General features: G+C 29.1%; 2 protein-coding genes across 2 annotated transcripts in view; one reads left to right on the forward strand and one right to left on the reverse strand.

The window, feature by feature from the left end:
• Positions 1-9,136, reverse strand: part of LOC107440539 (transforming growth factor beta receptor type 3) — a 37,909-nt gene extending 28,773 nt beyond the window's left edge. Inside the window, exons 1-3 of the mRNA XM_043049783.2 lie at positions 8,892-9,136; positions 5,432-5,567; positions 3,182-3,315 (exon numbers count right to left, since the gene is read on the reverse strand). Coding sequence (XP_042905717.1) covers positions 3,182-3,315; positions 5,432-5,498 — 201 coding nt within the window. The 5' untranslated portion in view covers positions 5,499-5,567; positions 8,892-9,136. The remainder of the gene's footprint in view (positions 1-3,181; positions 3,316-5,431; positions 5,568-8,891) is intronic.
• A 189-nt stretch (positions 9,137-9,325) lies between these two features.
• Positions 9,326-15,917, forward strand: LOC107440540 (Single-strand-selective monofunctional uracil-DNA glycosylase). Its single transcript, XM_016053497.3, has 3 exons — positions 9,326-9,782; positions 13,408-13,527; positions 13,637-15,917. The coding sequence occupies exons 1-3, from the start codon at positions 9,561-9,563 to the stop codon at positions 14,042-14,044; spliced, it is 750 nt and encodes a 249-aa protein (XP_015908983.1). The 5' UTR covers positions 9,326-9,560; the 3' UTR covers positions 14,045-15,917.
• Positions 15,918-21,618: the final 5,701 nt, after the last annotated feature.

Raw genomic sequence — 21,618 nt, forward strand, 5'->3', positions numbered from 1 at the left:
ATATTTTGCATGTTTCATGTTAGCATTTTGAAACGTGTCTTTTGTCTAATAAAAATAGAAATTCAAAATTTAATTTTAATAAAATTTAAACATAGTTGAAATATTAACATTGCACAATATCAGAGACATCCATGCGATTATGACAGGTAAAAATATATAGAAAGAGGAAAAAGCAAAAGAACACACTTTTGCAACAATTTATATACATATTTCATTGAGTTGAATTCAGTTCATTTAACTTCAGGTTAGAATTCAAGTTCAGCTTTGAAATTTACTGATTCAACTGTAGCGGCTCTTTGGGACTTGAACCAAGTTACTTGGTTGCTTCGACCACTGAAAATTTGGTTCTTGAACCTAGTATGTCATTGCTAACACAACAAGTTTTTTATATGACGTTCACATAATTGGAATCGGCCTACTATTTTTCTGTAAACCATTCCAGTGTTAATGCTTTACAAGTAACAAAACTATTGCAGTCACTACTTTTTTCGTAGTTTGCAGTGCAGTTTGTGATGTTGTAGTGCAATTCAGAAACACTAGTTTATAGTGATTCGTTACAAATACTCTTTAACGCTATTTTAGTAAAGAAAGTGGTTCAAATGCAATTATTTTTAAAAAATATTTCAATAATTTTATTGGAGCAAATACTTTATCAGTCTATCAGTGGAAGCAATGAGAATGTTTCTGATATACTTAACGTAGTTTTTTTTCTTCAGCTAAGTTATCATAAGCTTTAAGTACTTAACGAAATCACAAATACTTGATGACATTCTACCATTTCTTGAAATTATTCAATGCCTCAAAGGACATAAAAAGTTGAAAGTAGAAAAAAAAATTTATAATAAATAAATTGGCTCATTTATTATTCAAAACCATTTCTTTACGAATATTTTCTTTCAATGTTTGATTCTTCTTTAATTTTGCAAATAATTTTTCAGTTGTATCCCCAAGCAAAATTCCTCTCCTAAAAAAGTCAAGCGGTGATTACATTCAAAAAAGAAGTTTGTAATCATTACATTAAAAAGAAGCAATTGTTGTAAACTACATTTATAAAATAGTAGTTACAGTTAATTACTCAGAAAAATTTATTTTTTCAACCACAGGTCACTTCGAATAGGTCTGTTGGATCAAACATTTCATTTTGTTTTAGATAAAAAATGTCGTATCATTGAAGTTCATCACAGATTGATGCTTGCTGGCTAAAGATGTTAGTCTGGTTTAAGAAACTATTTATGACAGAACAAAAATCAGTTATATAAAACTCAAGTGTACCTAGAAGTCAGCTAGGGCAGCAAAAGCTGCACATTAAGTAAATATATCCAGAACAAGCTACTAATCTTTAAAAGAAAAATTAAATTTTGGTACTATTCAAGAAATTAAGATCTGACAAATTCTCGCCCTCTCTATATATATATACAAGGGGGGCTAAGCTCCCTGTTTGCTGCTACTCACCAACCCGATGATTGCATTTGCAATAATCATCATTCCTTGGCAAAAAAACAGATTTTCTACTGAAGTTAAAATTATTCACTTAACATATATGCACTGTACTCAAAGGAATTCTATTTGCTTACGCTTGTATCTCCATTTCCCATATCCAAATATTATTATCTACTAGCATTATAAATATTTAGATCTATTGGTGATCAAAAGTAATTTTTTTAAGTAATCATTTTTTTAAATAACATTTATATTATTAAAATATTACACTGTTCAAACAAATTTGATGAGTTAACAACCAGAATTTAATATTTTCGCTTACAAAACAGGCGGATATATTAAATACTGTTTCTGCTTGTATCTCTTTGAGAAGGAAGCTGATCGTTAAGTTCTAAATCATTTAACAGATCTCTTTAACTATAATCTTTAACAGTATATTAATGCTATTTGCACAAAAATAATAATTGTAAAATGGTTAATAAGATTAGACCACTTTTCTAAATAATTTCATCTCAAAATGTAGTGCAAAATTATATAATAATAATAAAATTAAAAAAAAAAAACAATTATCTTTGTTTTAAACTCTTTAATTAAAAGCATAATTTAAGCAGAAAGATAAAATAACTTTAAATTAAGGATACAAGAATATTTATAGAAAAACAATACCTCTACAACTTTAAATAATTGTAAAAAGAACTTTACCTGGTAAGTGTAGCAGTAACATTTCAGCAGGCAAAATTATTAAAAATTATTACCTTTTAATGTGCATACCTTCTCAATTTTGATTGGCTGTTTTGTGTGTTACTAACCGCAAGTATTATGTGATCGGCTATGTGTTATAATTTTACTCCCTTCTTATATTACATAAAGATATATATATTGTGACAAAACAAAGAGTAATTTTTATCTTAGGGAATTATTCTTTACTTCGACATACCTCATTTTTGTAATGAAATGCTACCTGAGTTGAACAGAACCTTCAGGTTTTTCCAATTAGCTTATAATAATTTAATTTATGTTTTCAAAAATTTTATATAAGATAAAAATACAAAGAAAACAAGGAAAAAAATAAAAAGGAAAAACATTTTTTAAAAGGGAATAAAGAAAAAATTTCTTTTTATTCTCTTTGAAAATGTTTTTTCTGATGTTATAAATGTTTAAGGAAGGCCCTGCTTCTTTTTTTTTTCTTTTTAAATATAACACAGACTTTACTGGCATATTAAGCATAAGAATTTATGAAGATACTGATTTAGATAATCATTAATTTATTAAAAAAATCATGATGATTGTTACAAATTAAAAATGAAGTATTAACTGAGAATTAATGAAATAATAAAATATTTATCATAGGCATATTCATTACAATTTTTTACTTTTATTTATCTTGGATGTTACAGGAAATGTGGAGATATACAAAATAAGCACAGATCCCGTTTGCTGAAAATTTGAAGAATTCAATCAACATTTTTAATATTACGCATTGCTTAAAAAAAGTCAAAATTCCCCTATTTTATCCTGCAGTTAATTTTAAGCATAAAGTTTTGTCATATCTTGTTAAATTGAGGTCTAGCCAGAACATGTGCATTTTGTAGAAAAAACAATTTAAATAATGCTTCAAAAACTGTTAAGTTTAAAGAAGTATATAATGGTACTTATAATAATTAACAGAGTTTTATAAATTGTTGTTTATAATTGTAAATGAGTATTATTAGCAAAAGAATAATATCTGTTACATGAATACCTGTTCTGCAGAGGCAGCATTGTTTGAAAAACAACCTGTTACTTCACTTGGATGTTCCATAACTGGAGTGATGTGTGAATTGGTATATGGTTTCTTAATTTTGCACCCAATTCCATACAGTGTGTCAGCATTTTCTAATCAGGGAAAGAAAAACTATTAAAATAGAATTTAATAAAGTACTAATTAAAGTAATAAATTAAGAATAAATTGAATGTAGATAACACAAGACCATAATAATTTAAATGTGTTTTAACGACCAAAATCAACCAGATTGAGAAGCAGTATGATGAATTCTAGGTATGCTGATCAAACAGTACTACAAACTAAACTGGAACTAATAAAATTTTTATTTTATTTATTATATTTATTGATTATTAAAAAAATATTAAAATATTTACTGAGGCAAATTATGGACAGAAGATTTGTGCTTGTTCTGAAGAAGGTAGAGATAGAAATTCCTGCGTATAATCCGCTGATTATCTATTTAAAAAACATGAAAGTTGCCTTTGTGGATAATTTCTCATCGTGGAAAATTTGGTAACATTAATTTCTTGACATCAGACATCCCGATTTTTTATAGACTTTACTCAGTCATAGAAGTGTAAAAGACTATTCACACTGGATGCAAATTTCTTGCATCCAGTGTATATGCGTGATTTACAATTTGCAAGTCGTAAAAAAAATTGGAATTTTTAAAACCATGTGGGAATGTATCACAAAAAATGTTGAATACAAATATTGAAAAATAACTTTGATTTACGATAAAGTCAACAAAAAACAAAGCGCTTAAAAATGGGATTACTTAAATGTGTGATTTGAAACTTGCGTTGTCGTAATAACATCACAGTGAAAAATACAAGATTTTCAAAATCCCGTGAAAAAGCGTAGCAATAACTGCATTGTTGGATTTTGTTGAGAGCAAATCAGACTGAAAGTCACGTAGAACAAAACTGAAAACTTAACTTTATTTACATCGAAAAGAATATAAAAACAATAAGATGTTGCCAGCACAGGAAACTCAAACTATCTAACTAATCTCGAACTCAAACCTCAACATGCATTTCAAAAAATTTAAAAATTATTAAGATTTATGATAGAATTGGCGAAAAAGAAGAACGCCAAAAAGTGATAAATTAAATGCGCGATTTACAACGCACATGTCGGAATATTCAAATAAATGCATTGCGATTTTAAAAATTTATGGAAATTGGTAGTTATAAATTCCAAAATATAAAACACTGGAAACAACACTTGGCTTTATAATAAAATTGGCAAAAATAATGAGAGTAAAAAAGTTATAACTCAAATTCGAAACTCATGCAATGTAATATCGTATTATAAACATTGAGTTTTTTAAAAACCATACGGAATTTTGCAGCACTAACTCTTAAAAAAGGGATGGAGCTGAAGAAACAACGTAGATTAACAATAGAATCTGTGCAAATTGAGCAAACCAAAAAGTCATAACTAAAATTTGCGATAAAAATTTTAGAAATTTTTGTTATTTTTCAAAAAAAGGAAAAAAATTGTGTTCACAAACTCATGGACCGCACATCAGCAGTTGGCAGGTTGTGTATCCCTCCATCTTACAGTTAAATTTACAGATTTTGAGTGCTCACAATATAACAATCTCAGATTATAACTTCCGTTTCCCCCTCTATCGTGAGAGTTGTTATACAAACAACATATTTAAAAAGTTTTAATAATATCTAAATCTAATTTAAGAAACATAAAACAAAATCCATATAATCAAAAATATGTACATTAAACAACTAATTAGTCTACAAAAAACTTATAGCAAATTTTTTAATCACTTTAATCTACCTTTGGTCTAGTCTTATTAAACTACTTAGAGATAGATAGATATATAATTTAGATATATTTTTGACTTATACCAATAATTTAATTCAAGTGTTTTTTTTTTTTTTTTTTTTTAAATTCAAGTGATTTAAACTGCAAATTAAATTATATCAAGTCTGATAGTGGGAACCTGAATTGCAACATTCGACTTTCACAGACAGTGAATTTATTCTATAAACTCAAATTTTTTTTATTACAACATTAAAATTGCTTACAATAGAAAGTCTGCTATCATGGCAATCATTTTTGCCAGCACTTAATATACTAGTAATAGGCTCAAATATATCACAAACAATTTGATCAATAATAAACTTTTCAGTAATTTTACTGGTAATTTGGCACTGAATTCTAATTAAACGTAATAAACAAATCATTTGTCAAAAAAATTACCATGGACAGCAAGGCACGTAGCACTTGAACAAACTAAGACTATAAGAAATATACAGTGGATTGTCATTGCGTAAAACAATTATGGTTGTCCAAGCATATCTGATGAATTTCTCTTCTTGTGAATGCACAACAAAGCCTAAAAAAAATAAAATAAGAAGAAGAATCAGAAACTATAGAAATTAAATTAAAATAAATAAAACTTGTACTGCCAACAATACTTTTGGGAGCATCAATTTTTCTATAGATGTTCCAAAAGAAAGAAAAATAGTTGAACTTATATTCAGCAAATTGAAAAGTATACCTAATAAGTACTTGTGAGGTGAGAATCGTCATTGTCAACCTTCATCTTTGAAAAGGTACCCCAACATAGAATCGAGTTATCGTTCTAGTTTTGTAGTGGTAGACACACTACAGTACTCCCCACCAGAATTATAGTTGTGACAGAATTCGATAAATGGATACCCCTAGTTGTTTACTGACTCTTTTCTGAAAAGCCGGGAGAGCTGTATTAAGTTCACGCGGTCGAGTCACAAATAGCAATTCAACTTTTCAATGTGGACCACCATTGAAGTAAGCGTGTTCAGATCGAAGTGGGCGCTATTGTTAAGATAGGTGTGTTCCTATCGAAGTGGGACTTTCTGTTAAGGTATGCATGTTCACATCATGTCTGAAGGTCACCATTGTGGGGAGAGTTGTTATCGACAATGTCAACCTTCATCTATGAAAAGGTACCCCAACATAGAATTGAGTTAACATGTCTTATATACTAGTGAATTGGCATTGTACTTTTTAGTGGTAGACTTACTACACACCTGTTACATGTAATGTCTTATCAGTTTTTGAAGAACTGTTCTTCATGGGGAACATGTTCTTCATTATATTAGTACCCGATTGTATTAATCATTTGTATTTGAGATTGATTAAAAATCTATAAAAACTTAATTAGAATTAAATAGAAATTTTACACTTCAAGCTTGTAATGCAGTGTATATTTTTCTATTTGCAATTTTTTTTTTCTTCAAAATATAAACAAAAATAAAAACATGAGTAATAACTACAAAAATTGACAAAAACTGATAAACTGTTCAGGATGCATTTCAATTATAAATAGCTAGAAAATTTCCATTAAGATTTATTTATGAGCAAAAATACAACTCTAATTCCTTAGTATATAAGACATAACTCAATTCCATGTCAGGATACTTTTTCATAGATGAAGGTTGACATTGTCGATAACTTCTCTCCCCACATTGGTGATCCGGAATGCAGTGCATCTACCACTACAAAAAATATAATTCCCTAGTATATAAGACATGTTAACTTGATTCTATATTGGGGTACCTTTTCATAGATGAAGGTTGACATGGTCGATGTGACTATCCCCAAATCGGTCGGACCTTCGGATATGATGTGCACACGCCCACCTCGACAGACACTCACACTTTGATTTGAACGCGCCTACTTCAATGGATGGTTCACATTGAATAGCTGACTTGCTACTTGCTGATTGTCCTCCACACGCTGTTGCTTCTCAGTCTCAATCACACACAACACACATGGTATACACTCGACTGCTAAAGGTAACACAGGAGCGCCCACGACCATGAACTTAATACAGATGTCATGATAAACACTCAGAAACTACGGTGATCTTAATACAGCTCTCCCGGCTTCTCACAAAAACAGCAATGAGCAACTAGTGGCATCTGTTCATCGGATTCTATCAAAGATAAAATTCTGGTTTGGGAGTACTGTAGTGTATCTACCACTACAAAAATACAATTCCAATTCCATAGTACTTAAGACATGCTAACTCGATTCTATGTTGGGGTACCTTCTCATAGATGAAGGTTGACATGGTCAATGTGACTATCTCCACAGTCTTTTAGATTTAACACAAAAATAATCATCAAGTTTTAGCAACTTCTGAACAATTGGGGATATTTCCGTATCAATATCTGTTTGCACCCACTACTTTCATCAAGGCCAAAATAATTTTTTAATCAGCAAAATTAAAAAATATATATATATGTTATGGTTAGTCCAGTGATGGCTAAAAGTTATACTGTTTAAGTCGTAGAAGCCCTTTTGTTCGGTGATAATTTTCGTCTAGTTATTCTATTTTCTACTTCAGGGGAATCAAGACGTTCTTTATTATCTTTGCTTTTAATGACATCTGTCTTAACATTACCGCAACTTTCCTTTACCATTGTGTGATTGGTTCTTGGTATATTTTCATATTTATTAGGTTTTTTTTTCTTCAAATCACCAAATATAAGAGACCACCAATTAGCAGAAGATATTTTCTTATCGTAATCTGTTACGTAAACAACAATTGACAAATCAATTTTAAATCACAATTTTCTTATTTAAAAAAACAAGTAGAAATTTTCCATGAGGTATTTACAAGTCATACTCTTCAAATCTGTAACTTTTTTGTGACGTATTTGTAGCTTTTCGCAAGTTACTGCCCAGAAATTGGCAACACGTAGTTATTATTCAGTAACATAACACAATAAGGAAATCCTCCCAATTAGCGTTATACTTTTCAAGTTAGTCCACGTCTATGATTTTGATCTTTTTAGTCTCTCACAGATCACTGCCCGTTGATCAAAACTTGGCAATCAATTTAGCATAGTTGGAGATATGTAAATCTTACAAAGCAGTGACACATGAGTAACTAAAAAAATAAAAACAGGAGACAAATTCAAAGGATTATAATTAATGGGGAGATTTCTGCATAGTGATCTGTGGCAGAATAATCGCCAAGCCCTTGCAACTTCCAGGCAGCGCCATGCGAGAAACTAAGAAAACATTACAGAAAGGGACCAACTCAAAAGATATAAATCGTAACCACCCATGTGCAAATATCTACATGCTTGTTTTTTTAAATTCGAAAGTTTAAAATCTATTTGGCATCTTGCCGATTGTAGTTGGCGAGCCAGATCACAATACAGACATATCCCCTACTAATAGCCAGCCCATGGCAAACCTCTTTTTTATAAATTTTTGTTACCTTGGTGATTGCAGTCAGCACAATCAGGTACAAATATACAGAACTATCAGAGAGATAGTTAACATAAGATTCTACTAAAATATTTAAAATATAATCTCAGATATATTAAATAAATATTCATTTAGGTTTACAACACACAAATAAAATCTAAAATTTTTCACTTAAAAAAAGGTAATTTGAGACAGATTTATTTAGAACGAATTCCTTAAAAAGAGTTTTAATTAATTATGCATCGACACTTTGTAATATTAAATAATAATTAAATCATTAAAAAAAAGTCGGATTATCACTTAAGATAAGAATGATAAATTATGACAAGAATAAATATATGAGATTTATTTTATGCTACGAACACATTGAACTCATAGTTTAACAATAGTTATCATTTTTTATAAAGCAATTAGTGTGTAAGAGGCCAGAAATGGGGAATTGTCAACTACGCACCTGAATTTTAAAAACCCAGACTTCTTGGATAAAGAAATTTACAATGTCAACCCACATGACACGTAAAGAAGATGTCTGACAGGTACACTAGTATTATAAGTTCCCAATCGCATCAGTGTTTTCGACAGAAAACTATTCAGATCAAAACATTGAAATTACGAAATTGAACTATTTGCTTGTAAACATTACAATAACACGTACTTTGGCAATGTGCCAATTTCCATTCCCATTGCCATTAGTTGGCTATTGTTTATAGAGATAAATATTTAATGCCTTTAAAATTAAAATTCTGTTTATAATCATATCCAATCAAATTTCTGTAAGCTAAATAACGATGCTGAAGAGAAAATAAAGAATTATTGCTTTATTCCTCATTGTATTGTGCTCACATTCTTCTTAACTGTATCTATAACTATAAAAAAGTAAATATAAACAAATTAGTAGCTGTCAAATTGCTGATCGAAGTGTAATGGCTTGTAATATAATGACATGATTAAGTTTAATTGTTTTTAAATTTAAATAATTATTGCTTGTGTTGAGCTAAACTGATCTCTACAAGATGTGGTTGAAGTGTAATGGCTTACGTTGAAATAACATCGATATTTTTTACATATATTTTAATTTAAACAACTATCGCTAAAGCATTATTGCTGAAATTATATCTGCAATATGTGTTCTTGTTATGTGTCAGAAACACTACTCGAAATAGAAAAACGACAATGTAATGCACTATCAGCAATTTCTTTTAATGAAAAAGTGTGCTATGTTTACAATCCTTTAGAGTACGCTAAAGAAACTCATGAATACTATGTGCGAACATTTTGTCCAAATTCAAAATTAATTTTATTCTTGGGAATGAATCCTGGACCATTTGGAATGGCACAAAATGGGGTATTGAATTTTTTTTTCTTAAAAAAAAGCATGTTTGTAAAAATTTTTAAATTATTGCATCTTTTTTAGCTATTCTTGAACTATTTACAGGTTGATTCTTTGCAAAGAAATGTTATTAAAGCTCTTCTTGATATAAGGGTGATATTTTCGCATCGGTATTAGTTCGCGCCTAAGAAATTTCACAGTTTGTTTAAATAAATGTTTAGTCACAAATTAAAAAAAAGAAAAATTATATATGTGTTTGCCCTGGAGTTGCTAAGAGTTATTACCTCTTCAAGGCAGTTTCTTTTTGGGATTCTTCTTTTTACCACTTTTTTTCGTTTTGTTTCGGTCACTGCCGAGAGATCTTCAAAACTAATGTTTATTTTGGTGAAGGTACGGATCCAAAAATCTTTCCATTAATGTTTTCTTTTCAAATGCATATTTTTAATATTAATTTTGATATTACTTAACAGATACCAAGAAGGTTGGGGATATTTTGGTATCAATGATCTGTCATGCCAGCTACAATCTCCAAGGTGCTTAAAAGATTTTGAACTTCCAATTTTTTTTTTTTTTTTTTTAAAAAGCGTGTATAAGTTTGCACGGGGCAGCTATAAATTATACGTTTCGAGTTTATCCCTTTCTGCAATTTTTTTTTAGCTTCTCGTGGACCGCTTCCTGGAAGTTGCGAAGAGTTGGGGATTATTCTGCCACTGATCACAATGTGGAAATCTCCCCAAATGTTTTCTAAAATTAAAATTTGGGTAATAGTTTGCAGTCGGGAGTCTTTCTCATGTTTTGCGATTTGCAAACAAATGAATATGTAAGTAACTAAACCAAGAACCAATGACATGAAAGCAAACAAAATTTACAGTAACCTAAAGGTCATTATAAACAAAAAATGTAAACAATATCATGGTTGATAACCAGAAACCGGATTACAGCAAAATTAAACTAAAATTATTAAAAAATCAAGTGGCTCCCGATTCTACATCTTAACCAAAATTTTTATTGTAGTTGTGGGAAGCTGTTGAATCTTAGGGGTTATTTTGGAGACAAATATATTTTATCCAATCGTTTGATGAAAAAAGAATGGTAAAATTTGTTTGAGAAAGATTCTTACATAGGTTTTAATGATTTCCAACTTTATTGTCAATTTATAAGGTGTCCTAAAAAGTTTGTTACATATTCGCCACTGCAACTAAACTCAGCTATTTTTATAGTTTTTATTTGTTTAAATAAAAGAAAACTGTTCAATTTTCTGTTTTGTTGTTAGCAAACTTATTGCTTGTGCCAGTACCAAACATTCTTGCAGCAATTTCATGTGACCAGAAATCTTTTCCTTTTGAAATTCTTAGTTTATTACAAAAATTTCTTGATGGATAATGCTTCCAGGTAGTAAGTCTGTAATTCAAAGAAGATAATGTAAATCTTGTTAGAATTTTACAAAACCTTTCAATGAATTGGAATTAAATCATGTTGCAATCGGAATGTAGTCCTCCAGCCACAAAAGCATCTTGTACTTGGAAAACCAAAATAACAACGGAAACAATTATTCTCCTAATTTAATTTTTAAAAATTTTCAGTCTAGTTTAGTCATGCATTCCCTAAATTCACTTCAGATTATAAAAGAGACTAAGGATTTTAAAAAATAATAAAAGCCCAACAAGACTGAAATCAGGATTTTTTTTTTTTTTTTTTTTTAATTATTATTTTAGTTTTCAGGTGCTAGAACAAGGAAAAGTTTGAAGTTAAAAGACAGTGAAAACTAAATTACCTGGTATTTTGTTTTTAACAATGTGTAAATGTGTTAAACTTCTTTTAAAAAAATATTTATGTTTTATAATTTGTTCCTTTCTGTGGAATGAGAGATGTTTGTCATTTTTTTAAAAAAATATTTTGCATTTTTATTATTATTTTATTTAAAAAAATCAAAAGAAAGAAAAATTTTTTTAATAATACATTTAATAAGATGTATTAATAATGTTTAAGATTATTTAAAAACAATATTATAGCTCAAATAATTAACATTCCTTAATAAAATTGTTAAGATTGTTCTTTGGTTATTAAAAACTAATCATTGAATAAAAAAATCATAGTTATGTTTCTCAAGTCAACAAAGTCAACTTGCTAATGAATGTTAATAATTGGGAAACTATTTGTCAAATAGATATCTAATGAAGGATAAATTAGTTAATATCAGAAACTGAGAAGAAAAAAATATTATTTTCAGTTACTTTGGTTGGTACATTCAAATTGCATATTTAATAAGTTATAAATCCATAGAATTGGAATAGGCATAAGACTAAATGGGTATAATTAAAAAAGTTTTTTTGCATGCAAACTTTTTTACATGGATTCAATAGAATTTAAAAGTTTCATGACACTCTTATCCATGTTTAATCTACTTTTTCTTTTGGTCCTTTTTGAATTGCAGTAATTTATAAGTATATCCTTTTATTATTTCTTAGTGAAAAATCTTCATCATGAAAAAAATAGTCACAACTAAGAAAAGTTTTTTTTGTTTTTTTTAAATTGTACTGTATAAAAAATATTTTATATTTAAATTAATGACTTTAAAAAAAAATTGTTGAAATAACGAAAGAGATATAAATGCAAAAATATAATAATTTGCTTGTAAATTTCTTTCATTATTTCCTAGCAAAAAACCTTCATCACTTAAATTGGACTGTTTTTTTATATAAAAAAAATTTTAAAAAAAACACTCCAAAGAATGTATTTATTAACTATATATTCTATGAAAAATATTTTATACTTAGTAATATTTTTTATGAGAAGCTGTTTAAGCTAATGGCTTTTTAAAAAAAAATCACAGTTGATTTAAATTAATGATTTTTTTCAAAAAATTGAAAGATTTTAATCATTAATTAAATCACTTGATTTAAATCATGCCAACCCTGTTTACAAGGATGCCAATATTTGTTTTCTTAGGGAGTGCAAAAATTAAAAATATTTATTAAAATATTAAAAATGTGTTATACATATATATTTTTTATTATCTGGAAATATTTTGTATTTGTGTGCATCAGATATTTTCACAAATAATTTTTGCCATTTCATTTAATTTTTTTAAACAAACAGATTTTAGGGAAAATATCAAAAGCTTAAAAAATATATATAAGCACGTGTCATTTAAATTAAATATAGTATATGAAAAAAAGACATCTGTAAAAAAAGAGAAGGTCTTAGCTTTTTATTATTATTTTAGATACACCATGCAAATGTAACATTAAATTTAAAAATACATCTTGCGCTATCAATTTCTGACTATAAGTAGATTCACCATGGCTCCTCATTATGACTAAATGAAAAATTGTATTGATTTTAAATATTAACATTTAATTTATTGAATTTCTATTAGGTATGAGTGCACTCTCTTGCCCCTGCAGGTGCCCTCATAGCTATACATTGTTTATATTTATTTTTTTTTTACAATAAAAGCTTCTTTTTTTAATATTTATACAAATGTCATGGTGTTTCGTTGTCTTACAAACAAAATTACAAAAATGCTTTTGTGATTCTGTTTGTACTATTTTTATTTGAGCTAATCTGAATTTTGTTTGAAGTCTTTTTAATATTGTTTGTTTTTTATAAATTTGTCCAATTTTCTTTTTCACTTCAGGTACCATTTGGTGATTCTTTTTATGTGAACAACTGGTTGAAAATCAAGGGGAATGTTAGCAAGCCTAAAAAGGAACACCCTAAAAGACAAATACATGGTTTAAGTTGTCCAAGATCAGAGGTGATTTTTTTTAATATATATATTAGTGATTTATAAATAAATGTAGATTTAGTTATTAGCTTTGCTGCATTTATTATTTTAAATGTAATTTTTCAATCTTTTGTTTTAGGTCAGTGGGCAAAGATTTTGGTCTTATCTAGCTGAAACATGCAAAACTCCAGAAAAGTTTTTTCAACATTGCTATGTCCACAACTATTGTCCTATTTCAATGATGACAGCCACTGCAAAAAATATAACTCCACCAGAGTTGAAGGCGAATGAAAAAAAGCTATTGCTAGACATTTGTGATGAATCTTTAATTCAAATAATTAACCTTCTTGGTGTGAAGTGTATTGTGGGTATTGGAAAGTTTGCAGAAGATCGTGTAAAAAAAGTGCTCAAAACTCATGCTATTACTAATATTGCAGTGATTGGAATTATGCATCCCAGTCCTATCAATCCTGCCGCTAATAAAGGGTGGAAAAACATAGTACATCAGCAACTTGAAAATTCTGGTGTTCTTAAATATTTATTATAGGAGGAAATTTTTAGTTTTTTGCCTAGATTTCTTCCAATGCTTCATTTTCCTGTTTCAAAAAAAGAAATTTATTCTTACCACATTTCTAAAAAAGTTATAAAATTTGTTAATAAATAGTGCTACTGACTGAAAAAACTATTAAGCAATTTCTTCTGTTGCATGTGAGACCAATTTAACTGAAATATTTGCACAGGGGTCTGTTAATTTTGTCATGAGATTGTGCCAGAGTACTGCTGCAATTGTTGTTTATTCTAAAAACATTATTTTGTAGTGTTTCTTAGGTAGCAACGCCATCTGTTTACAAATTTTTTAACTAATTTAAAACTTGGTTCAGATAGATTATCTAGTTTCTTAAGCAAAAAGTAGGTAGTAAATCATTCATGTTTCCATCACCCTCAGTTTTTAATTTTAAATTTATTTTTAAAATCGTAAGTTACTTTTATGTCACTCGGTAAAACAAATGAAAGATGTTTTTGTTTGAGAGAGAAGCGTCCTTTTCACACTCTTCAAGGTGTAAATTATGAGGGACATTCAAATGAAACCCGGTCACTAGTGTAAATTAAGGGTAACAATTTTATCAACTCACAAATGTAGTTATACACAGTACACGTACTCAGAAATAGTCTCCAAAACTGTTGGTACTTTTATCCCATTGCAATGCTAGCAGGTCGATACCATCTTTGAAGAAGGTAGGTTGTTGTCGGATCCAGGCACACACGTCATCATCCTTTGTGAATCGATGTCCGCGAAAAGCTTGTTTTAGAAGTCCAAAAACATGAAAGTCACACGGTGAAAGGTCTGGACTGTATGGTGGATGTTCCAGCGTCCTTGCTCCTCGCTGTTCCTGATTATTTGCCTGCATGTTCCATAATGGACAATAACTTGTGTGACCTCCTTCTCTTTGGTGTGCAACCACACTGTCGCTATGCAATTTCAAACGTTGCGCATGTATCAGTCTCTCTACCATTGATGGTGCCATCATTCACGCAGTTACGTGGCGCACCATTACGTCTAATGCGAAGTTAGAGGCACTGACCAGGTTTCATTTGAATGACCCTCTTATATTATCATTTTGCCTAAATCACATGTTGAGGTGTTACATATCTTTTAAAGATACTTTCATTGTTGAAGTTCTTTATGATTCAGTTTAGTTTTTTAAAACATCATCATCAGCATATCTATTTTAATGTATGTTAAGATATGGTGCATATCTTGGTGAAAAGATTTACCTATTGTATATGTCGACCCCCAATTTTTGATGATGGAGTAGCAATTTTTTTGGTATGTGTGGTTTATAAGTCAATTGACTTTGATGGGTTGATGACACAGTAAATGGTTTAATTATTCTTCATGTTGAATTCTATTGGAGCTTCATTGCATTAAGAAAGGATGATTGGAGAGTTCACATGAATTGGGATTTGAAAACTCTGGAATGTTGAGGCCAGAGATGATGATAACAAAAATACTAAAAAATTGGTAACATTGGAATTGAATGGACAATAACTGTTGCGAATCCTCAACTGTTGAAAGCCGGTAAATTTTCGGTAAAAGGCAAAAGAGCCTTCAAAAAACAGCATTAAACATTTTAAAAATAATTTATTAAGATACTCATAGTGCATATTCTCAACTACAAGATAAACTACAGCAGTGTCCTTAGTTTATATAACAGTATTAATTTATAATATAAAAAAGTGACAGTGTTTAAATTTTGATTTAAAATATTCATTGTGTTACGATGTGTGTGTGTGAAGAGTCTAAAATTTGTTTTACAATTGTCATGCCTGTATTTTTATGAATATATGGATGGGGTTTCAGCAAAAATTTGTTATGTTTGGTTATTTATGTTGTTTTATTTTCTTTGTATATGAATTAATTCTTTTCTTTATATTTGTTACTTTGAGAATCCAAACTGAGAGAATGTCATTGTTTTGTTTATAATCTACATGTATTCTAAAAGAATAGAGACTGTCAAATATCTTGAAGCCGGCACATTGAATCAAATATCTAAAAATACACGTGAAAGATTTGTTAAATGATATCAAACTCAACTCTCAATCTAAACTCTTGGATGTAGGGCAGAATACGTTATTAAAGTTTTAAAATGGGATCTAGATTTTTGTTTTCATTCCAGATTAAAAATTGATTGTCCATTTTGAGTTGTAGTGAAACTAACTGTTAATTTAGCTTATAGCTAAATATTTACTATATCGTTTTTCCAAAATCAATTACTGATTTTGAAGAGTGTTTGAGTAACGAACAGAGTTTGTTACTCAACAGAACCAGTTAAACTTTTTTCCTGGCTTCAAATATCAACAAAAGATAGGGTAAATATTTAAAGGGAAAATGGAACAATTAAAAAACGCTCCACCCCTCATGCTTTGTCATTTGACTTTCAAGTCTTGTCTTTTGTTGCACAGATGGTGCTGTAGTCATTAAGATGCAAATTGTTTAAAATGTTTCCATAAGAAATATATCGTGGGTTGATAAAATAAAGAGAATTGAACAAGTCTCAGAGAGTAAGACAGGTGCAGAGTTTTTTTTTTATCTTTGAATGCATCGTATGAAAATATTTCATATATGTAGATTTACGTTTGTGGCTTGATAAATGTTTTTTTAAGATAGTTGACCGTTTCCATCCTTGCCAGTTTTGCTATTATTATTATTTATAGTTCTATGAAAGGCTTAAAGGAGAGAATGTCAATATTCTACAGTGAATNTATACATCAAAAGCAGGCTATATGATATATATATATATAATGAATTAAAATTGTAAATATTAAGAAATTTTTTAAAAATCTTTTTTAAGAAACCATTTTACTCCAATAATCATACTCAAATGCTGCAAACGAAAATTAGAGGATGTACAATATTATTACAAAACAAACATATTATAACAAAAAGACATAAATAGCCGAAGTATAATAAAAAATTGTTGTAAATAATAAAAATGTTGTCGAAAAAATACAATTGAGTTTTCTGTTAAGAAGAAAATTAAGTTAGTTTTCGGAAGGACCCAATATATCATTGCTGAGATTTTTACTCTTTGCCAAAACACTGTTATTTCTATAATGGTATCACTTTATGTTTCTTTTATGGTCTCCTTTAGTTCAAGATGGCATGAAAAATATCCAAGATCCATTTGCAAAGAGGGAAATTTTCCACCATTTCATTCAGGAACTGACTATCTTAGAAGATATGAACCAGTTTGAGATCTTATTACTTTTCTGATCATTTTAGTACATATCTATAAAAAATATTAAGTCAAATACTAAAACTAAAGTTTAAGAATGGACAGATCTTGGTGCAATTAATAAGGCCTTTTTAAGTACTTTCAGATTATAGTGCTGCCATTTAATTGTCTAAATATGAAGATAAAGTAATTTTAATCTTATTTTTAAAATCAGGGAGAATTCAGCATACTTAGCTTTCCAAGAAAATAATTCGCATATTCTGCCCCCCCCCCTCTTAATCTGTTTTTGATTTCTGAATAATTTAAATAACAATATTCTGGACAAGAATTTTATCAAAATTTTAAAAAACAATTCTAATTTATAAATTATTAAGTCCTTGAAACCTTCAAGCAGGAATCGAAAAGCTTCTCACATGGATTTTTCACTGTAATTTATGTTCTGTGATATTTCTTTGAAATTATTTCTTGTTTATGCTCAATTATTATTTACTTTGTTGTAAATAGACTCATATATAATATACTAGACTCTTATATAATATTTTTCTAAGATAAAGTGTTTGTTAAATTTTCATTACTTGCCACTTTAGGCACATCCATTGTATGGACTATGTTTACTATATTAATTTAATCATCTCTTCTAATAAAAAGGCTGTGCTACAGATATATATATTTTTATTTCTATATAAGTACGATACAAACTGCTCATATAAGAATGAAGGAGGCATTATGGATGTTTTTCTAAGCTCTTTCACCAAGTAAAATTAAGAAACAACACTTTAATTTTAAACATGTGCCTTCTACTTGTAAAGAATTACCTAGACTATGGTACAAATAGGTCTAAATACTTTTTTAAAAAATGAAAAACATTTGAAAAAACGCTGGGTTTATAGTTGTCTTGACATTTCTGATTAAAAAAAAAATATTTTATGCTTGTCTATAACTCTTAGATATCCCTGGTTTTTGCGTTTGTTCAGAGCATAAAATTTTTTAAAGGCAGAAACGGAGAGTTTTAGCATTAGAACCGACATTTTTATCTACCCAGACTGACCATTGTGGTCATTATGACCGCAATAAGAAAATCGCCATAAATATTTTATTTTTTATTCAAAAATTATAAATAGAAAAATGTCAGTTTTACTAATTTTAACATTTTGCAGCATTTTTAATGAATGGTTTTTAATGTACAAAAAAATATCGTTATTTTCATGTAATATAACATCACTGTAATTTATGTTCTGTAAAACAACCATTGTTACACACCATTGTAGATATAGCACTTGATTTAAACTAAATGCTACTAACAAAAATTTCTAAGCATTTTTGACTAATAGTTTTTTGGCACGAGGAACATTCTTGTTTTATATGGGGGCATTCAATATTACTTTATTTGGATGGTAATGTGATCACTGCTGACTTTTCCCAAAAATGGTGGCAACAGGAAACAAAACACATTTTAGTACAAGGTAATTAAAAATCAAGAAAAAGTCATGACTTAACATCTTTTTATGTGGTTTGAGTTTTATACACTGCATTTAGTTGTTTATGCGTTTGTTGTAATGTTTAACGGTTAAACAATCATTTTGATTAAAAAAGAAAGATACTTGTTTTTATTTGTAGAACGCATTTTATTCTCTCTAAATGTAGGCTATATGGAATTTTTTAACCTGCTTCTTATCGTATTTTGCAGTATCATCGATTTTTGCGACACCGGTGCTAACTATTATATATTGAATGAGAAGGACAGAATAAAAATTTTTTAAAGCAGTATAATTATCAAATGTATATTTTTTTCAAAATTTTGACACCTGTGACTTGGTGTTAATATCAAAACTGTCATTAAAACCAAAAATTTATTGAAGTGTTCACCAAATGATCCCTTCAAAACCAGCTATTAATAATAATTAGAAAACAAAGGAGAGTAAGGCATATGACGGAAAAAGACAATAGTATACATAAAATGTAGACTATACAGAATTTCTTAACAAACCTCATATTGTGTTTTGCAACAGAATCAATTTTAGCGACTCCAGTGCTAACTATTATATGAGAGTGAAAAGGACAGAATGAATTATTTTTTTAAAACGTTGTCTACATATTTCTTTGCATACGTATATGTTTTTCGAAATTTTGACACCTATCCTTTGACTTGGTATTAGTGTCAAAGTTCTCAATTGAACCTAAAAATTATAAAAAAATTTTCAAATGTCCACCAAATGATCCCCTCAAAACCAGCTATTAATAATAATTAAAAAGCAATGGAGAGGAAAGCCTATAAATAAAGCAAACAGTAGTATACATAAAATGTAGGCTATATGGAATTTTTTAACCTGCCTCTTATCCTATTTTTCAGTATCATCGATTTTAGCTACTCCAGTGCTAACTATTATATGTAGAGCAGGATGAAGGAGAGGAATGCCCATAAGTAAAGCAGGCAATAGTAAACGTTAAAAGTAGTTTTTTTACTTATTGTATTTTTTTACTTCTTTAATTTTAAAATAAAAACTATATACAAATTAGAATTTTTTTTGTTGTTTCTTTTATGGTGACAAGGGGTTTTTAAATTCCTGATTAATTTGAAAGACCTTTAGTTATATCTTATGTATTACTTAGTGCCACTTCTCGGTATGCATTTGTCGGGTATACAGTACACAAATGTTGTTTTTCCCTTTTTTTTTAAAAAGTTAATTGCCTTTGCTTGGTATATATTTGCTCTTTATGTCCTACCCTAATATTTTTCTTAAGGTTAAGGATACCTGCTCTATATGCATTTATCTGGTATATCTGACACTGATATTTAAGTTTCAGTGCTACACATTACACATAAATATAATACTTCCAGTAAAAATGTTAAATTAGGGTAAATCAATTCCTGAGTCCAATATCTCAAATTTTGTAAATTTAAATCACATGTTTTGATATATTGTTCTTTTTCAGGTAGAAGCTGATCGCAAAGTTGGTACTTGATTTTTATAAACTGCACCCTCATACGTCGAGTACAATTGGTGTGGTGGTAGGGTTAGGGGTTGTAATTGAAGCAATTACTAATCGCAGTTCCCCATCACTCATTTGTAATGAGTATACTTACATTTCTCATAAATTTAAAGTTTATCATTTAAAATATAAATTGAAAGAATCCTTGCTATATTTGTTATTAAATTATCAAAGTATTGGATGTGGTGTTAGCGCATTTAACTAATTCAAAAATTGGATTTTTTTTTTCAGTTATTAAACTAGGATGGCTACGTTCCTCTTTCGCTCCGCTCACCGACCCTCATTCTGACCTTTCCTTCATATTTGTTTGATGCTTCCTTAAAAGTCAGCAATTTTTTTTTTTTTTTTTTTTTTTTTTTTTGTAAAGGATAATTTTATTTTCGAAATATCTAATTTTCATTTGTAAGGATATTTTGTTAGTATGTCAATAATTTTTGACGATAACAAGAGAGCAGCTTTCAGAGCCTAAATTTGCACCGTATACAGACTTTTTCATTTTTCTTCTTCCAAGCAATCTGTATGCATCTGCAAACTCCGTTGAATCTTGCCGATGCTGCTTTGTATTTATCCATAATTGAGAGAATGTACGCAAAACATCTCTGGCAAATTTATTTTTCCTTTGTTTATTAAAGAATTTAAAAAAAAAATTTCTATTACTAAATTATGAAGTGAGTCTTAAATGGAGTTAAAATTTAAAAAAAAAAACACTGTTGATTTTTTATTAATTACCTCTGTTAAGTAATATTTTTAAGTAGATGTTGGAAATAACACCACAATAATTGATCTTAAATTTTATTTTTCCAAATAACTACATATACAATATTATATTACGTTCAACGCATTCATCATAAAGACTTTAAACTCTTATAGTTTAAGTTATCGACAATACTTTTCAAAATAAGTTACTTCTAACTCATTATGAGGCATTTTATTTTATAAACGTCGTTGAACAGCCGATCCAATTTTACAGATTTACGACTACAAATGTTCAACTCCGTAACCTTGAAATTTTGAACCCAATTTAGAAAACGAGGGAACTCCTGGATCGAAAATTGGGAGAAAGTTTCCTCCGTGGAGGACTTTTTGTTGGAGATAACCCGCATTTGTGTTACACGGAGAGGAAGACCACGAGAACCTCCGGCGGTTAGCCTGACGGCCAAGGGACTCTAAACCTTGATTCATGAGGAAATTTTGCATCAGCAGGTTCTGTGGTCGTTGCAAGCCGGATGCAGAATTCGTATAAATTGGAATTCGAACCCAGTTCACCTCATTGGAAGGCGAACGAAAGAAGAAAAACGAAATTGGTTAAAAAAAAAAATTCTGGATACTATGAATTTATTGTAGAGTTTAGTACAGAGTTTTCACCAAAACTAACGATTTAATTATGAATCAT

This window comes from Parasteatoda tepidariorum, chromosome 8, assembly GCF_043381705.1.
Source record: "Parasteatoda tepidariorum isolate YZ-2023 chromosome 8, CAS_Ptep_4.0, whole genome shotgun sequence".
Lineage (NCBI taxonomy): Eukaryota > Metazoa > Arthropoda > Arachnida > Araneae > Theridiidae > Parasteatoda > Parasteatoda tepidariorum.